Genomic DNA, 17,066 nt, shown 5'->3' with positions numbered 1-17,066 from the left:
GAACTATGGAGACATGACCTGAAACACTCTCTGGTCAATAACCAATAGCGGGACCTGGATGCCCAATTAACTCCTACATATTATAGAAGATCTTTATCGGTCGAACCACGATGTCAAGGATTCAATCAATCTCGTATATTGTTCCCTTTGTCCGTATGTTACTTGCCCGAGATTCGTTCGTCAGTATCTCCATACCTAGTTCGATCTCGTTACCAGCAAGTCTCTTTACTCGTTCCTTAATACAAGATCCCGTGACTAACTCCTTAGTCACATTGCTTGCAAGCTCATTGTGATGTTGTATTACGGAGTGACAAATCCCAGTCTCGATTCACGCCAACCCAACAGACATCTTCGGAGATACCTGTAGAGCACATTTTTAGTCATCCAGTTACATTGTGACATTTGATACACACTAGGCATTCCTCTGGTGTCTGGGAGTTGCATGATCTCATGGTCATAGAAACAGATACTTCACATGCAGAAAACAGTAGCAATAAACTGACACGATCATATGCTACGTTCATAGTTTGGGTCTGGTCCATCTCATCATCCTTCTAATGATGTGATCCCATTATGAAATGACAACTCATGTCTATCGTCAGGAAACCTTGACCATCTTTGAACAACGAGCTAGTCCTGAGAGGCTCACTAGGGACACTATGTTGTCTATGTATCCCCACATGTATTTGAGTTTTCAATCAATACAATTCTAGCATGGATAATAAAATATTATCATGAACAAGGAAATATAATAATAACTAATTTATTATTGCCTCTAGGGCATATTTCCAACAGGGGTATCACCCACCTATACATGGAAAATTATTTGACATTTTTCGCGGGAAAATATCTACTAACATAACGGTATTAAATACAAGAATGCATACACTTTTATCCATCCATTATGAGACAGAGCTTTTGTAAGATAACTATATATATCCAAATTAAGAAAATTAACCAGGAAATTTTCTTATGTACAATAACAAAGAGTTTGAGAAACGACATACATAATAGGATACTCATAAAATCTAACTAAATAAAAAAGTTACTTAAAGGGACGATGATAAAATTAATAAACAAATTGAGGTCTACAATTTTCAGGGTAAAGTAGACAAATGAACCTATCGATAGAAGTTTCACTATCTAAGATGACGCAATATCCTAATTTGTTTAAATTATAGGCTATACATTATGGGAAAAAACTTATGCTAGACAATTTGATCAGTCACTTCAGTCCTGGGTCGATATACAATTAAAGTTATACCAAAAAAAGTTTATTTTGTACATGCATGTATGCACTGAACTTGTATATGTGTACTACTTAGACGGGCTAATGAAATGTTTGAAGAGATAATTTTGTTGGAGATCTAAGTGACATCCACCAAAGTCAATATGAAGTCAAGTGCAGAAGTTATCTGTTGGTGTTAATCATTTTACTTTATTGGACTGCAGGTGAAAAGCAGATATCGCATTTTGCTTTATCTGACAACTAAAGGTGAGGACTACATTTCCCAAGCGACAGTGAGCCAATTGGATTGCTGGTTGCGTTTATCCACTAGATTTAATTATCCTTTTGTCAGAAAGATGCATGGGTTCCAGTACCATTCCCACTTACATCATAAGATAAACATATAAAAACAGTGTAACAAACATAGGACTGTTACACGACCTTAGTTTCCATATAAAGTTGTGGTTAATATTCAAAGCTTATAAAGATGGGGCCTTACCAAATTAATTTTGCCATTCTTAGTAACATCAGCACCAAAGGCTCTTGGTACCCTCTTCTCTGTACATTTACTAAAGAACGTCTCAAGTACACCCAGGGTTGGCAAGCTCGGTATGCATCTAGGGATGTATTTATTTTATTTTATTTTTAATAAAACAAATCTGTGGATATATTGTTGGAAATCCTAAAGAATGCACACACTACCAAAACCAAAATAGTCTACCGTGAAAAATATTTTACCACCTCTCTTACCAGTGAAGCATCAACATTTGCTTGTCGTCATCTAGGGCACGCCATTTGGCTAGCGTGCCCCACATAATTATTTTGTGGCGGTGCACCACACAAAGTTACCACCGTCATGGTGCCTAGATCTCCTGGGTAGTGCTTTTGTGTTGCATGAGTATTTCCTGGCAAAGGTAGCGGGGATTTGTCTGAGGTCAATCATGGTGGCCTATCAGTGCAGTCAGATCAGCTTTCCAAAGCAGTGGATCATTCTTCTTCATTTGTGGTGCTGTTGTGGTACAACATGCTGCTACCACATGGATGCATATTGTGAACCCTCTCCCTTTTCTGGCAAGTGAAGCTAGATCAACAGATCCTGATTGTTGCTCAATGCATCACCCTCTCCCTTTTCTGGCAAGTGGAAATGTAGTGTTTCGATTTTATCGTTGATGACCTTGGCTGACAAAGTGGAGTATGTCTAACAAAGTTTTGGGGGTGGCCAATTGGTGGCTATATACACCACAATATATTCACTCAGATTAATGAGCGATTCAAATGTTGGAAGATATACTACCATCAAGATGGTGATTGCAACACCACTCCATGTCCGCACTTATTGTTGGATCAAACACCAAATATTTTGTGGTGTCTCTTTGTTTAAGATATTGTTTTCCTGAGGATGCTCTGCCATTGATTGTTTGGACTTGGTGGCTAGGATGAAAATATTTGTATCAGCCTTTCAAGCTGGAGTCAACAATGTCAACACAATGTTGTACTCTCTCCTGGTTGACTGTATTTTTTATTTTTTAGCCTAACTGATTTACTTTTTACTAGCCAATAAATTTACAAGCGTACTTTTGTCCTGGATTATTTATAATATGTTGCCTTGGTCGCCGTGCCCGAAAAAAAATACAGCTAACATAATATTTTTTTTTATTTCTCATCTATACTTCTCCATCTTTTCTTGGTGTGGACGTCACCTGCCGCAGGCCATTGCAACGAATTATACTTTTGCAGGATAGAGAAGAAGAAAGAAAGCACGTATATATGGCAGCTATCTTTCAAGTACCGTGATGTTGTGTATGTATCTCAGGTAACTGCTCCTCCTCAAATTGGATGTGCAAATTCGTCTCCTCTATTGGTCTATGGACGAAATCTGGGATCACTGTACATGCATGCTGCAGCCCTCCTGTCCTCGCTTGGTCTCCTTAGCAACATCTCCACAACTCGCCGTTGTCGAGTCAATCCTTAACCTTCCTATGTTGGCATCAGCTCATGTCAAGGCCGATCATTTCCTCAATCACCAGCGCAACTTTATCATGGGCTAATAAAATGCCTGGTGGTGATCCACGTTGCCACCAGTAAAAGGTGACATGCCATCTCAGTTCATTCTTCTGGTAGTGGCCAAATTAATTCTGTTGTATCCGGATCTTAGATTACATAATATGCATAGCCTCTAATCAGATCATTGTGGTGTCTTAATTTGTTGTGTCATGGATATCCTTGTAGCTGGAACGGTGATTAACATTTATATCTTGCAGTGTTATCACTTACCTGTACAGCATTATGGAGAAGCATCTACTAACTAACTGTTGTTGTATTCTCAGGCTATATATTTTCTAAATTTTCACTAGATGCCTGATGAAATCCCTGCCATATCAAACAATTTATTCTACTACCAGGGATGAGTTGATGTCCGTGGAGAATATTCAATTCTACATCATGCCAATTAAATGCTACGTACTGATCTGGAAGCATCAATAAAACGTATTCACTATTTATGTTGAACGAGAAAATACTTAAAGAAGGATTGTACTATGAAATTATATTTCAGAGGTTATTGTTGACATTAAGTAACTTTTTTCTCTAATAGAGGTGTTGGTGTAAAACCACTTTAGAACAGGGTGAGGATTGGAGGTAATGCCATATTGTATTGTATGCCTTTTCTCTCTCTATAAGATGGTGATATGTTGGAACATGTACGCGTTCCAACTAACGATAGCTATATTTGATTAATTAGCATACGAAACATAAATGGAGAAGTGCTACCATGGATTTATGGTATCATATGTATTTGTGTTTTTACAGCCAGCGGAAAAAACACTCAAAGAAACTATGTTTACCCGGATTTGTATATCCATTACTCTTGAAACAATATTAAGACATGTGCTTTAATGATGAGCCGTAGATTCCACACGATACAACTTTAGATAGTTATTTTTAGTTAATTAGCACAACATGAAGTAACGGGTGTACAACTACCATATACTTATTATGGATTTTTGGTATGGATTCGACCCCTGTACTTGCCCCCTATACTGCTACCATATATTTAAAATATGTACTATGGATCAAAGTATTTCTGATATGATAACGATTTCCTGTATTTCTGGGCTTATAGATTTCTTGAAATTCATCTCCGAAGATTGCAATCTTCTAGCATACATTATAGATAACTAGCTTTCTTACACATACTTTCGGTAATTTCAGTAATATTCATCAGATGGTGCTAAGTTGATAGAGATACCCACTTTGTGTAAATGAGTACTAATAGTTTTCCATTTTTCTAGGGCATAATTTGGGATAACCTTTCAATCATATTGGTAGAAATTTGGATGAACATTTTGGTGTGTGACATATGGTGAAAGTAATCATATTGTAGACTGATAATCTACCTCCCATGATTTCTAGGTCTACATAAAATATTTCACAAAATATACATTTAATTGTATGTGATTTTGAGATGTATTTTGTGTGTAAAATATGGTGGTCGTGTTTATATTGTCGATTGACTATTAGGTCTACAGAGGTAAAATTCTTTCTTGGCAATGTAATCCAATTATATATAAATGAATTGTAGAAGTAGAGACACTGGATAAGCTTTTCTGAATCTGTGTATCTCAGTGTATTCCATTGTTTAATTCATACAAAAAAGGTACGCAAGCTGATAAACAACTACTATGATTAACGTCCAAAGTTTCAAAATTATACAGAATGTTAGTTAAATATAAATTTTGCTAATACATGATACATTTATATTAGTCCTTATCCATTACATGGGCCCAACACATAGTAACTCATGTAAACATAAAAAAGTTCTCTCATATTATTGGACAAATGCTTCCACCGTCTACCCTCTCTCCGTAAAAAATCTAATTATTGTAGACCTCGATAGCTCATAACTCTTTAATCACCCAAGAATTTTAACCACATGTCGAGGACATTTAGAAATAGTAAATAAATGCATGATCAATCGACCAATTGTAACATAAAAAATTTAGTTGACTGATGTTCGCACAAATAATATTATAGCATGATCTTTTTATAGAAAAACTTCATTGCCAAATCAAATTTAGTGAAGTATTGTTTCCTTTTACTTTATTGCCGGCAAAGTACATTTAAAATAATGTTGACAATAACTTCTATAACATCAAAGTTAAATTATATTAAAAATACATTATATGGTATTTTCAAATAAGTAAGTAAATCATGGACTAGCCCGTGCGAATGCACGGGCTGTCGACTAGTCTTCACCTAACACATCATTTTTCTGTAATTAACAGGAAATCACTAAGGCTAAATGTTGGATTTTACCTAGCTATAATATATGGCTACATAGCCAGATCGGTCGACTATGACCCTTGTAGTGCATATTGGCTATAATATAAGGCTATATGAACTGCACTCGTAGTGTTGATGCAGAGATCGGGGTTCAGTTCCTCCTTTTCCAAAAATGATGGCATGTGTTCCTATCGAGTAATTATTCTCTGCACTGAGCACTAATAAAAAAAGGATAACTCATTCCCCCGTAAAGTGGATACCACTAGGTTAGTGGGATGAGCTATTTCAGGTGCTCGGTGATTTTTGTATAATCAACCATTAGCTACGCAACAAGTTGGCTATGCTGATAGGCACTTGAAACTACCAGATCTTCAGAATATCTAATCTTGCATTTATGATACGAAATTGCTAGAGAGTGGTAAAAAGCAATATTCTACAGTTTGCTGTCGTTATTCCACCGTGAAATCAGGTTGGATCGCATTATCTCGACAAAACTATTTGACATTGCACATCAATTTCTGCAACATTCTCCATCGACCCACCAGATTATATATATATACTTTAGCAGTATAACATCAAAGTGCAAATTTTATTTCTTGGTCACTGCTTACGTTATCATAGCATTTGAGACGTTTACTGATATCAAATACTTCACAGTTCAAACTTGATTTCCTTCTGTAGTCATACTTATGGGTTTTTTCTCATTTACTTTTTGGTACTTTGTAGAGTAAAATACTTGTTTGAAGATATCAGTTTTCATTTATGTTATTGCATTTTCATTGTCCTAACATCCTTAGAGCATCTCTAACAGCCGCCCAATGCGCGGCGCGCTAAAAATGCGTTTGCAGCGCGCCGATCGTCTGTTTTGGCGCGGCGGGGAGCGCTGGCTCCAGCGGCCGTTGTAAACTTTAGCGCACGCGTAGCTCCAGCAGGCGCGTTAAAATGCAGCGCGCGAGCAGCCGGCCTTTTCCATATGTTGCATTTTGTACACAAAATGAATTTCAAACATCAAAACAAAGACATGGACGCGCCGCATTTGGGAGCTTAGAGAGGGGGGCACGTGGATTCACGGCGGGCGCCGGCACGACGCCACCTGCCGCCGAGGTCATCCGTGGCAGCATGAAAACGCCGCGTGCGATGCCGGTGCTTGGAGGAGCGCCGGCGGAGGCGAAGCTAGAGCTCCCTATGCTAGGGTTTGCGGCGGCGGAGGGGTCGAGGGTGTAGGAAGGGGTGAGGTGGGTGCCGGCGCGGCGTCCATCGGGTCATTTCACCGGCGGTGGCGCGGGGCGGGTTGAAGGTGGCGCGGCGGAGAGAATGCGGCGCGAGCACTCGATTGTGCGGCGCGCGGAAGCGTGCGCAGCAAATACACAGTGCATGATGGCGATTCGGACCACGCGATGTACTCTATATGACGTGCACGCGCTTATTGCGCGTCCGTTGGAGCCCAATTATCGATTGCACTCACGCTAAAAAGACAAATTTTCGGCGCGGCGCTTATTTAGCACGGCTGTTGGAGATGCTCTTACAATTTCAAACCTCATCGGCAACATAAAACTTTTGTCGGTTTGTTCATGAAATTTCTTCTGGTGGATCGCACTAGATGCCTTTACAAAGACCTGGCTATATGACATTTTTTTGATACATAGTACTCAAACATAAACTCACCTCTGTGAAAGCACCCACTCACACCCAGTGGTGAAGCCAGCCAGAAGAACCTGTGGGGTCAATGCTAATTTTTGGATTATTTTGTTCATAGTGCATAGTAAATGTTCAGTGATTTTAGCCTAGTTTTTTAAAAACCCGTAGAGTAAGTTGACCCAATAACTTACGTGTGAAAACGCCTCTATCGATGAAGATATGTCGTCCCCCACTGAAAGAATATTTCACCCTTATAAGTCACACATGTGTCAGACTAGGGGTTTGAACCCTCATGGAGGTATAGGTAGAACCACCCTCTCACAAGCCATCCAACCATAGCTTCGTTCACTGCATTGGTGCATTTGTGATATAATTCATACCTAAGTGAAATGATGTGGATTTTTTTAGGAATTTTTGAACGTTTAATGAGATGTGGAAAATATTGGATACATCGATGTATTGGATACATCGATGTATTTTATATTATTATTGCGGAAGGGAATACTAATCTTACATCTTAGCTCTAAGTAAAATGTTGTCAGAAAATAGGAGCCAACATAACTATTTTTAAGGGTAGTGTTATTGAATGAATGTTGGCTGGGGAGATGGCATTTGCGAATGTTTTTCGCCGCAATTTATGTTGCGGGAGCATGGCAATTCCTGCAAGCGAACACGGCAAGTCCCACAGCAAAAAAATCCTTTGTTTGCGTAATTTGCCACGTGTTTCTGAAGAGAATTGCGATGTGTGTTTGAAGAACTTCCCATGAAAAATGTTCACAAATGCCATCCTCTCTAGGGAATGTTCGTTTGCTATCTTTAATCATCAGTTTATTTAATTTTACTTTCCTAAGTAAGTACTTCTTCCTAAATGTGTGGATACTCATTATGGACCTATCAAATTACATGAAGAAATAGATTAATTTCCAGTCTTAAAAATCCGAATCTAAATAGAGTATAATGGATACACACAATTGTTTTTATATTGCTTTTAAGTAGCCCACAAATGCAAGTACTTATTGATGAAAATATGAATGTATGTATAGAACATATTTATATTCATATAGTAATGTTTAGTTTTATTATGTTAAATATGTTTAGTTATATTTATGGTAGAGTTTACTTTTGTTGTGCTAGCCGTTTAATTATGTCGTTCAAATTAGGGAGTTGGAAATTTTGTTCATGTGTTAATAATTATAAAATGTATTATGTTCATATGAATGCACAATGCTTGAGAATTTAGTTCAAAATATTGTAGGGGTTAAGTTTTGGGCAACGATTAGAAGCGACCCTCCCAATACACAGAATTGTTTTTGGATTTTTGTTTTGGGGGAGGACTTTCGGGCGTTAAATTTTGGGCATCAATTAGAGTTGCACTTAGTTTGGGTCTTTCATGAAGAAGAGATTGTCGTCGTGAATTTTATTGACGGCTGAGTGTAACATCACAAAATTTTCCTTACACACGCGCGCGCGCACACACACACACACACGAGAATATCACTTCTAGTACATATATAGCTTCTTTATCTTTTAAATAAAACATAACTTCTTCCTTCTGTGGGAATGTTTTAACTTCGACATTACTCGTCCCTTTAGCAACTTATTTTTATGTACACATGATAGCAATAATAATTAGCGCTGCTGACATCAATACAATATGACATCAGAGATCAGAATATATATCATCGGTGAACGATAGTATCAGAGAATGACACTAGTTCTTCGTAGTATCACCACCACTGCCACCTGATCCGTCATCTCCTCCATGGCTACTATACTGGTCTCGTGGTATGGCATGGTGGTTTTCCACGGTTGTGATGCTGCCTGAACCAAGGGTGGGTTTCGCGCTCACGGTGATATCATTCCTCTCCATCCCCTTTACATGAATCGCCAAGCCTTGAGTAAACATGGCGAAGACGAGCAAGACAGCTAAGATCTTACTCATTCTTTCTTTCAGTGGCTCTTTCATGGTGTCTGAATTAACATGGCAGAGAGAGACATGCATAGGAATATCGTAAAGTTAATGGTCAAAGAATGAAGGATGTCATGAGCAAGAAGGAACTAGCTAGAACAAAGAGTCAAACCTGAGAAATCTCGACCTTGAGATTCGATCAACGTTTGGATATTCTACGTGATGTTTCTTGAATGCTATGGCTTGGTTAGGTCAGGAACACCTTATGTAGTCAGAAAAAACTAGTGCACAATTCAAATAGGCAGAAAACCGAACAACCAAAAGGTTATTGAATGATGCACCAGAATTAATAAACCGTCATGTGGGATGTAAAAGTTAGCCATGCAATGCCTTTGGGACTAGTTGAATCCAGTACGGAAAAATGGCAGCCAAATTAGAGCCCACCCTTTACTATGGCCAGTGACATAAATTATTTGCAAATGTCGCCAATTCTGAAGATTATGGTGATTACTTGGCCTAATCATTGTCAATGTAATCAGAAACTATGCGTAAATCATCAGACACTACCAATAATATTTCCCACTAAGATGGTGGTTTATGCTTTTGTTACAAAGACGCGACAATGACTTGATATTTTATTTATAGGTGGAGAATAACCCTGCCTAAATTTTGACCCAACCGCTTCAATCGGGCACTAATGTGTCATGATCTATCTATGTAAGCATATAGGTAGAAGGATAGATATTAGTGGAGTCCTTGAGCTCTTAAACATAGTGGATTTCTCTATTTATCTGTATGTTTATCAACAATAGTACTACTTGTGACCCTGGGGCATTTGGCTCTGGGATATCATCTCCGCCGCTGCACATGGAAGTTCTCTTGGAGACTAGAGGGTCCAGAATAATTGTTGAGCAGAATATTTCAGATAATACAGCCTCTTTCTAGCTAGTTAGCATAGGGACCTTGTAGGTGTAGGTAAAACTCAGTAAAATTTGTCAAGTTTTCTACTTCCTCCGTCCGGAATTAGTTGACGCTTAAATGGATGTATCGAGATGTATTTTAATGCTTGATACATCCATTTGAGCGATAACTAATTCTGGACGGAGGGAGTATTATTGAATAAGTACAGTTACATGAATAATAGTTTGCATTTTGTGAAATACTGAACGAATCGACAATATCTCATTATTCTAATATTGTAGTTTATCAACCTGTTTATGTAAGTTGTTTTCAATGAAACTGTATCATATGAAATTGATATAAACAAATTAGTGTGCTCTCAGCTTATGTAAACAAATTGCTGTGGTTTCTGCTTACATAAATAATGAACGGGCTTTGAGGATAGAGGAGTTTTTCATCAAAGTGAAATATTCTCTGAAAACTTTATTTCAAGAATTAAAGATCTTTCCTAGTGTGCAATTGTATCATGCCAGCAGACAATAGGCGAGACTCTCGTGAACAATTGCATGCCCTATACATATTCATATGTTTCCCTTCATCTCTACATATAGCTATTGTTATATATCTCTTTTACTTTCTTACATTTTCATGATTTCTTGCTAATTTATTAGATCATATATTAGCAAATTATATTGTTCCTTCAATATCAGTCTTATGAATCCATAAAAATATCTTATGAATCCATCAATATTATTAAATTCCAAGTAAATGGTTTATATTTTATTCGTATAATGAAGGATTCGATGTGTACCTCGCTGATATTGTTATGGTTCTTCTAACATATGTAAAGCTAATATTTCGGACTGATTCATCTGCTTGGTAGTACTCAAGATTTAATAGTCCTGATGAAGAAATGCAGCTTTATTCAATATAAACAGAACATCTTTAAATATATAGATGTGATCAACCTTAATTTACATATAGGTAGCACAACTAGAAATCGACGACATGCAACTACTACTATATGTATGACTCAAAAGAGTACATATACATACCCTAGCATGCAAGTGTGCTACGTACAAAGGAATGCATATATGAGGCTGCTCATGTCTTGGCTTCTTCGCTAGCAATTTCATGGCCACTTCCTCGCATGTTTCCAGGGCTGCTACAGCTGCTATACTCCGTCCTCGGTATCACATGATGATTGTCAATCGCCGTCCCCTCTCCCGTCGCTGTCGTCTTCACTACTCCATCAAGTTCCCATGCGAGAAGACACGGCGCAAGCATTAACCATTACCATCGCAAGGACAAACAGAGGGAGAAGCTTCATCGTGCAGCTGGTACCCTAGAGGTGGTATAATGGTTGATGGCTGTCCTATAATGATTTTGGGTCGAGACACAAGATCTGGTGATGCGTTATTTATAGGCAGAGAGATAGATTAATAGAGCTTTCTGAACCACATGGAATCTCTCTATGTTAATTTCCATTTGACAGTTGGCAGTGCCCCTTTAATTATCTTGTGGGCTCTCCACCTTGCTGAGGCAATTCTGGTGGGGTACGCGCATTTCCTGTCCAACTCAGTAACTTTCTGGAAAAAAAAATTGCATCTAAATTATGGTGCAAAACATTTTAGTATTGTCGAATAATGCTCCATATAGAGACACGTGTGAAAATATGCACGGATATCTTATTAAAAAGATAGATGTCATTTAGTGGAGAAGGGCTATTATTATATCTCAATTTTTAGCTAACTTTCAATATGACATATGACATATCATATTTCTTTTTCTTTTTTGCAGGAGCATGGCAGGTAATAAGTTTGGTAAATTTGACTATCTGAAAGAACATACCTATCAAAGGTGATTTCATTTAGGTGGTAAGATCTTTAAAGCATGAGTTGTGATAACCTGGTCTAACCTCCTTTTCTCTTATGAAGATTTGGGTTGACCGGGCTATGACATGTTTTTTACAGCTCTTAGAATCTTCTATGCTTTTTCCATTTTATTATATTTTCTATGTTTCCTGAGCGGTTTTCACTGATTATCTTTGGTTTCTATAATCTATATTTTCAATAAAATATTATTCCCACTTTTCTTTTTATTTACACATGCATATTATTTCTATTTTCTTTACACATGTCTAGTTTTTTCAGGAAATGTGGTACATTTTTATTCATCTGAAATATTTTCTTTATACATGTTAAAATGTTTCGAATAAATGATAAAGATTTTCATAAATAAATATTTTGAAGATTTGTTTTAGTAAGAACTAAATATTTTTTAACTTCCTTTGTAAATTTTCAGAATGATACAAATCATCTTTGTAAAAACTATGTGAACATATTGCTATAGTGTGTACATACCTAGTTGTTTTCAATACACGCTATATTTTTCGTATATATCTAGTACATTTGTTTGGCATGCAACAAACAGTTTTCACATACATGTTTTTAACACTTTTTTAGTACGTGTTAAAAAAACAAATAAATGTTCAACTTTTTATATATGAATGAACAATATTTTACGTTGTATTTTTCTAAATATCACCTCAATTGTTTAAATTTTTGAACGCATGCTGTGTATTTTTCGTTGAACATTTTTTTTAATATATGGAATTTTTTTGTTACGCTATGAACATTTGTAAATTACTGCCTCTGTTCCTAAATATAAGTCTTTTAAGAGATTTTACTATGTGTCTACATACGAAGCAAAATAAATGAATCTACACTCTAAAATATGCCTATATACATCCGTATATAGTCCATTAATGAAATCTCTAGAAAGACTTATATTTAGGAATGGAGGGAGTATATGACAACAATTTTGGCATACATGTTATGAATACTTTTTCAAATATCCGTTGAATTGTTTTTCAAATAAAAAATTTACATTTTTTAATGATACACAATATGCAAATTATTCTATAATTGAATAGAAAATACTCCCTCCATCCCAAAATAAGTGTGGCAAAATTAGTATAATTTTGTTACTAGTTTAGTTATAAATTTGAGGCACTTATTTTGAGATGGAGGGATTACTAAATTCTGTTACAGAAATATTCTTTCAAGTGCGTGAATATTTTTTAATTACCACATACATATTTTGAGTGATAGTGTATATATATATTATGAATTACAGGAACATTTTACTTACATTGTTAAATTTAAGAAAAATTATGAACATTGTTTTAAACACATAAACCTTTTTAAAATATAACTAATATTTTTTATTAATATAAATATTGTCTAAACCTTGCAGAATGTTTCCACCATGCATAATTTATTTTTCAAATGCATGGTTATATTTGAAAAATAAAGTTTATTAAGTTCAGAAACAAATATAGTCCTAGCATTTTCGAAATGAAAAAAATTAAACGAAAGAGTGAAAAAGAAAGACAAAAATTGAGCGTACCTGCAGCTAGGGTTAGCCCAATAGTCGCAACCGGGATGAGCCCTTTCACCCGAGACCTCATTTTTTGCTTCAAAAAAATGGCAAGAACTCATCAATAACAACTAACTGAGGGATACCCCTTACGTGAGCCACTCAAAGGTCGCCCGGTTTCCCGTTATTTTGGTGGGGAAGACATTGTGTGAATTTTTGTTTGCTTTCATGAGAGGCATATATTTGCTTCTCGTTAAGTCACAACTTTACTTCCGCGAGAGATGTATTTGTACCATTTGAAAATGAAACAAATATGTTCTTTTAATTTCATGAGAGGCACCTGTTTGCTTCTTGTGCATGCACAGATTTGCTTCGCCGAGGCACAACTATACCTCTCGCAAATGAAATAAAACGTGTCATCTTTTTTTTTTTGCTTCACGGGAGGCACATATTTTCTTTTCATGGGGCCACAATTTTACCTATGCGAGTTGTGCCTTTGGAGAAGCATAAAAATATCTGGATTTGTTGAGGCATAGAAAAAAAGTGGATTTGTTTCTCGTGGAGGCACACATTTCCTTCGACAGAAACACATATGTGCCTCTCGAAAAGGAAAAAAAACGTGTTTTCGGCAAGGATATTTTTTATCATTTGTGGCGTTTTTTCATGAAAAAAGGCATCAAAATCAATTAACATGGGATGTAGTTCGGAAACCTTGACACAAGAAATTCAACTGTGAAAATGCTTCGTGATTTGGTTGCATGGTTTAAGAGATTAAATGTTTAAAAGACCGAATCTACAAAATAGGGAAGACTTCCAGGTTTCTACTTGTCAACCACTGAGGAGGTGGGAGTACAAAATGAGGTATAGGCGATGCTCCACCTGAAGCCAGTGAGAGTGGGTCGGCCCATTATGCCAGTGACCTTTTTTTATGTTTTTCTACACTTATGTTTTTCAATCCCCTTTTTCAGCCAAAAAACCTATTACAACATATTTTAGAAACTTCAATATTGGTTTATAAAAAGTGTAGTTTATACAATTTTTTTACCATATATTAAAAAATGTCGTCATATATCAGAAAAATGTTTGGTGTGTATTTAAAAAATGTAAATCATATAAGAAATAAATTTCAGTGTGTATTTCGAAAATGTTCATCGTACATTAAGAATTTTGCACCATATATTAAAAAACTAGGAAAAAAGTAAAATGTGCAAAAGCGAAATCTAGTAAAAAACTGACATATGAAAAATGAAAATGATTTTTTAAGGAGAAACCCGAGACAGAGAACTGACACAAAGTATCGCCCAAGAAAAAAACAAATGAAGAATTGCAGTGAACGAATAAAATCAAAAAAACATAAATGGAATAGAAAAACGACCCGAAAAATGAAGTGCTGCTCATGATGCCGCACCTACGCTGGCCCACCTATGGACGTACCACCCTCTATTTGACACCCACAGGGCGGCATATAGGATTTCCTTGTTTGGTGCCTTAAGCCCTAAATAGTGTTTCCCGATCCAGGATTACAATTGTGGCCAGAAGCCGTGTGGGGTTTGTTTGCTCATTCCGATATATGTTTTCAGAACTGTCAATACTGAATTCCATGTATATTTGTTTCAAGAAAAAAGTCCCTGTATCTTGTAGCTGGTATGTGGCTTAAAACACTATAACTGTACACATGTCAATGAATGCCCAATGCAGGGGTGGAGCCAGGATTTAGCTATAGTGGGTGAACAGGACAACTATCGTAGATAAGAAATAACACAAGTATATTTCAAATGATATAAGACCATATGCAAATCCAACTGTAACTTTGTTTGGTCGAATAAGTTGATTGTTCCATGGACTGCAGCTATTTTCTTACCAATATAAATAATCATGGTCGAAGAAATTTTTGTTTCAAAAACAGGGAATTACAAGTTCTGAAGCTAAAACGAAATGTATTAGCAATTTCATCCGCTTTGCGGAACCTATAATTTGAAAGCATGTTTTGGTAATCTCATCAAAGGTGTATCATAGACAAATTGGAAAATAAACATATCAGACTTTCCGATACCCTCTCCTTATAATCCATGCTTGCATATATACTAATTCCAGTATCATAAAACAATGCAGTATGAAGTAAATCTTGAGATTTGGATGTGTTCACATAACCACAGGCCATCGGTAGGTTGACAACCTAACAATTCTTCTTAATACTGCACAAAACAGTATGTAATCTACTCGATAATAAAACTTGCATGATTATATGCCTATATTAGGATCACCAGATCACGTTTGGACTTACACGTGAGGCCGGAGCCGCGAATGCCCTATGTTTCGGGAGGCCCTAGGCAACCTCGATGACATGAGACCCTATGGCCTAAGACCATATATATGTATGCGTGTGCATGATACATAAACTTTTAATCACACATTTTTAGTTTGAGATTTGACTATAATAATTGTTGGACAATGCCATATTATGACAAAATTAATAGAAAAATAGCAAAATGAAACTAACATGATATGATTACCTGAAATAAGAACCAAATTCGACTGATTCCATCAACAACAATAATACTCTAGGCCGTCGCCGGCTGCTCGGACGACGGAGTGTGAGACGCTACACCTAGGAACAAATTTCACAGGCATGATTAGAACTATCAAATATGCCCATGCGTTGCAATGGGTAGTTAAGATTTATTACCTAAAATGTTATCATTTTAACCCAGTTTTCATTCTGACTCGTCATATTGATGGTATGCACCTACGACCACAATCCGGCATCATCGCCGTGGTGTTGTTCGTCACTAAGGAGGTCACGTTTATAAATTAGGTATATTCAAAAATATGTATATGTATAGCCATCACATGCAATAAACGAAACATAAATTAAGATTTTACTTATCGATTCAACTATGACCAGAAAAAAAAAATCAACTATTAACATTCATTAGTGTCAGCTGAATAGTACTTATGTTATTTTTAAAATAAACCTTCATGTACTTCTGATGTTCATCAATTTTATAAGTGCATGTACATCCTATAAAAATTATTTGCGTATTCACTACAAAAAAAAATGCAGTTCGTTGGTAAGAACGCGCGTAGATTTTGCCAAGAAAAGACACGTACGTAAGGTCTTAGGTCGTGAAATATGTGAAAAGAGAGAACCGAGTGCAAGTACATCATGTCCAAGAGTTATAACATTTCCCAAATATTGACGTTCAAATTTACATGTTATAATACAGATTGTCGGTACGAAATAAAGACAAATATTAATTAACATTGTATCTTATATAGTATTTTAAAAATATTTAACATGTAAAATAACAACATATTCAAACTCTACACATTTTTCTAATCAAAATTTATATATAACATGTTTAAATTGAATTCCCGGTTTAAAATATATTGTTATTTGAAAATACATATTTATTCTGAATAGACTCCATGGTTATTAACGCATATATCAGGGGTGTTTATGTGAAAGTATAAAAAATGATTCGTTTTGACTTAAAGATGGACTGCGTGTTATTTATCATAAAAGTCTGGGTCTTTATGTAAAATGATAAAAACGATTCGGTCTCACTTACAGATGGACTGCGGGTTGATTCCACGAAAATAGAAGGGGCGTTCTGCAAAAAATACAAAAAAAAGGTTTGTTCATGTCACTAATGTCCAGACCGCGGGTTAATTTGGAAAAACATAAGGGGTTTTCTGTAAAATAACCGACAACATCCGTCCAGAAGT

At 36.3% G+C, this 17,066-nt stretch overlaps 1 protein-coding gene across 2 annotated transcripts; it reads right to left on the bottom strand.

The window, feature by feature from the left end:
- Positions 1 to 8,549: 8,549 nt before the first annotated feature.
- Positions 8,550 to 9,337, bottom strand: LOC123429180. Of its 2 annotated transcripts, none has more exons than XM_045113240.1 (2): positions 9,229 to 9,318; positions 8,550 to 9,127 (listed from the first exon to the last, which is right to left on the bottom strand). In XM_045113240.1, exon 2 carries the CDS (start codon positions 9,111 to 9,113, stop codon positions 8,859 to 8,861), a length of 255 nt encoding a protein of 84 aa, XP_044969175.1. In that variant the 5' UTR covers positions 9,114 to 9,127; positions 9,229 to 9,318; the 3' UTR covers positions 8,550 to 8,858. The 2 variants fall into 2 exon arrangements, with proteins under 2 accessions (XP_044969175.1, XP_044969174.1); XM_045113239.1 differs by having other exon boundaries at positions 8,553 to 9,118; positions 9,229 to 9,337.
- Between the last annotated feature and the right edge of the window lie 7,729 nt (positions 9,338 to 17,066).

Source organism: Hordeum vulgare, chromosome 2H (assembly GCF_904849725.1).
Source record: "Hordeum vulgare subsp. vulgare chromosome 2H, MorexV3_pseudomolecules_assembly, whole genome shotgun sequence".
Taxonomy (NCBI): Eukaryota; Viridiplantae; Streptophyta; class Magnoliopsida; order Poales; family Poaceae; genus Hordeum; species Hordeum vulgare.
The sequence above is the reverse complement of the archived record's forward strand: the minus strand, read 5'-3'. Positions and strand labels throughout refer to the sequence as shown.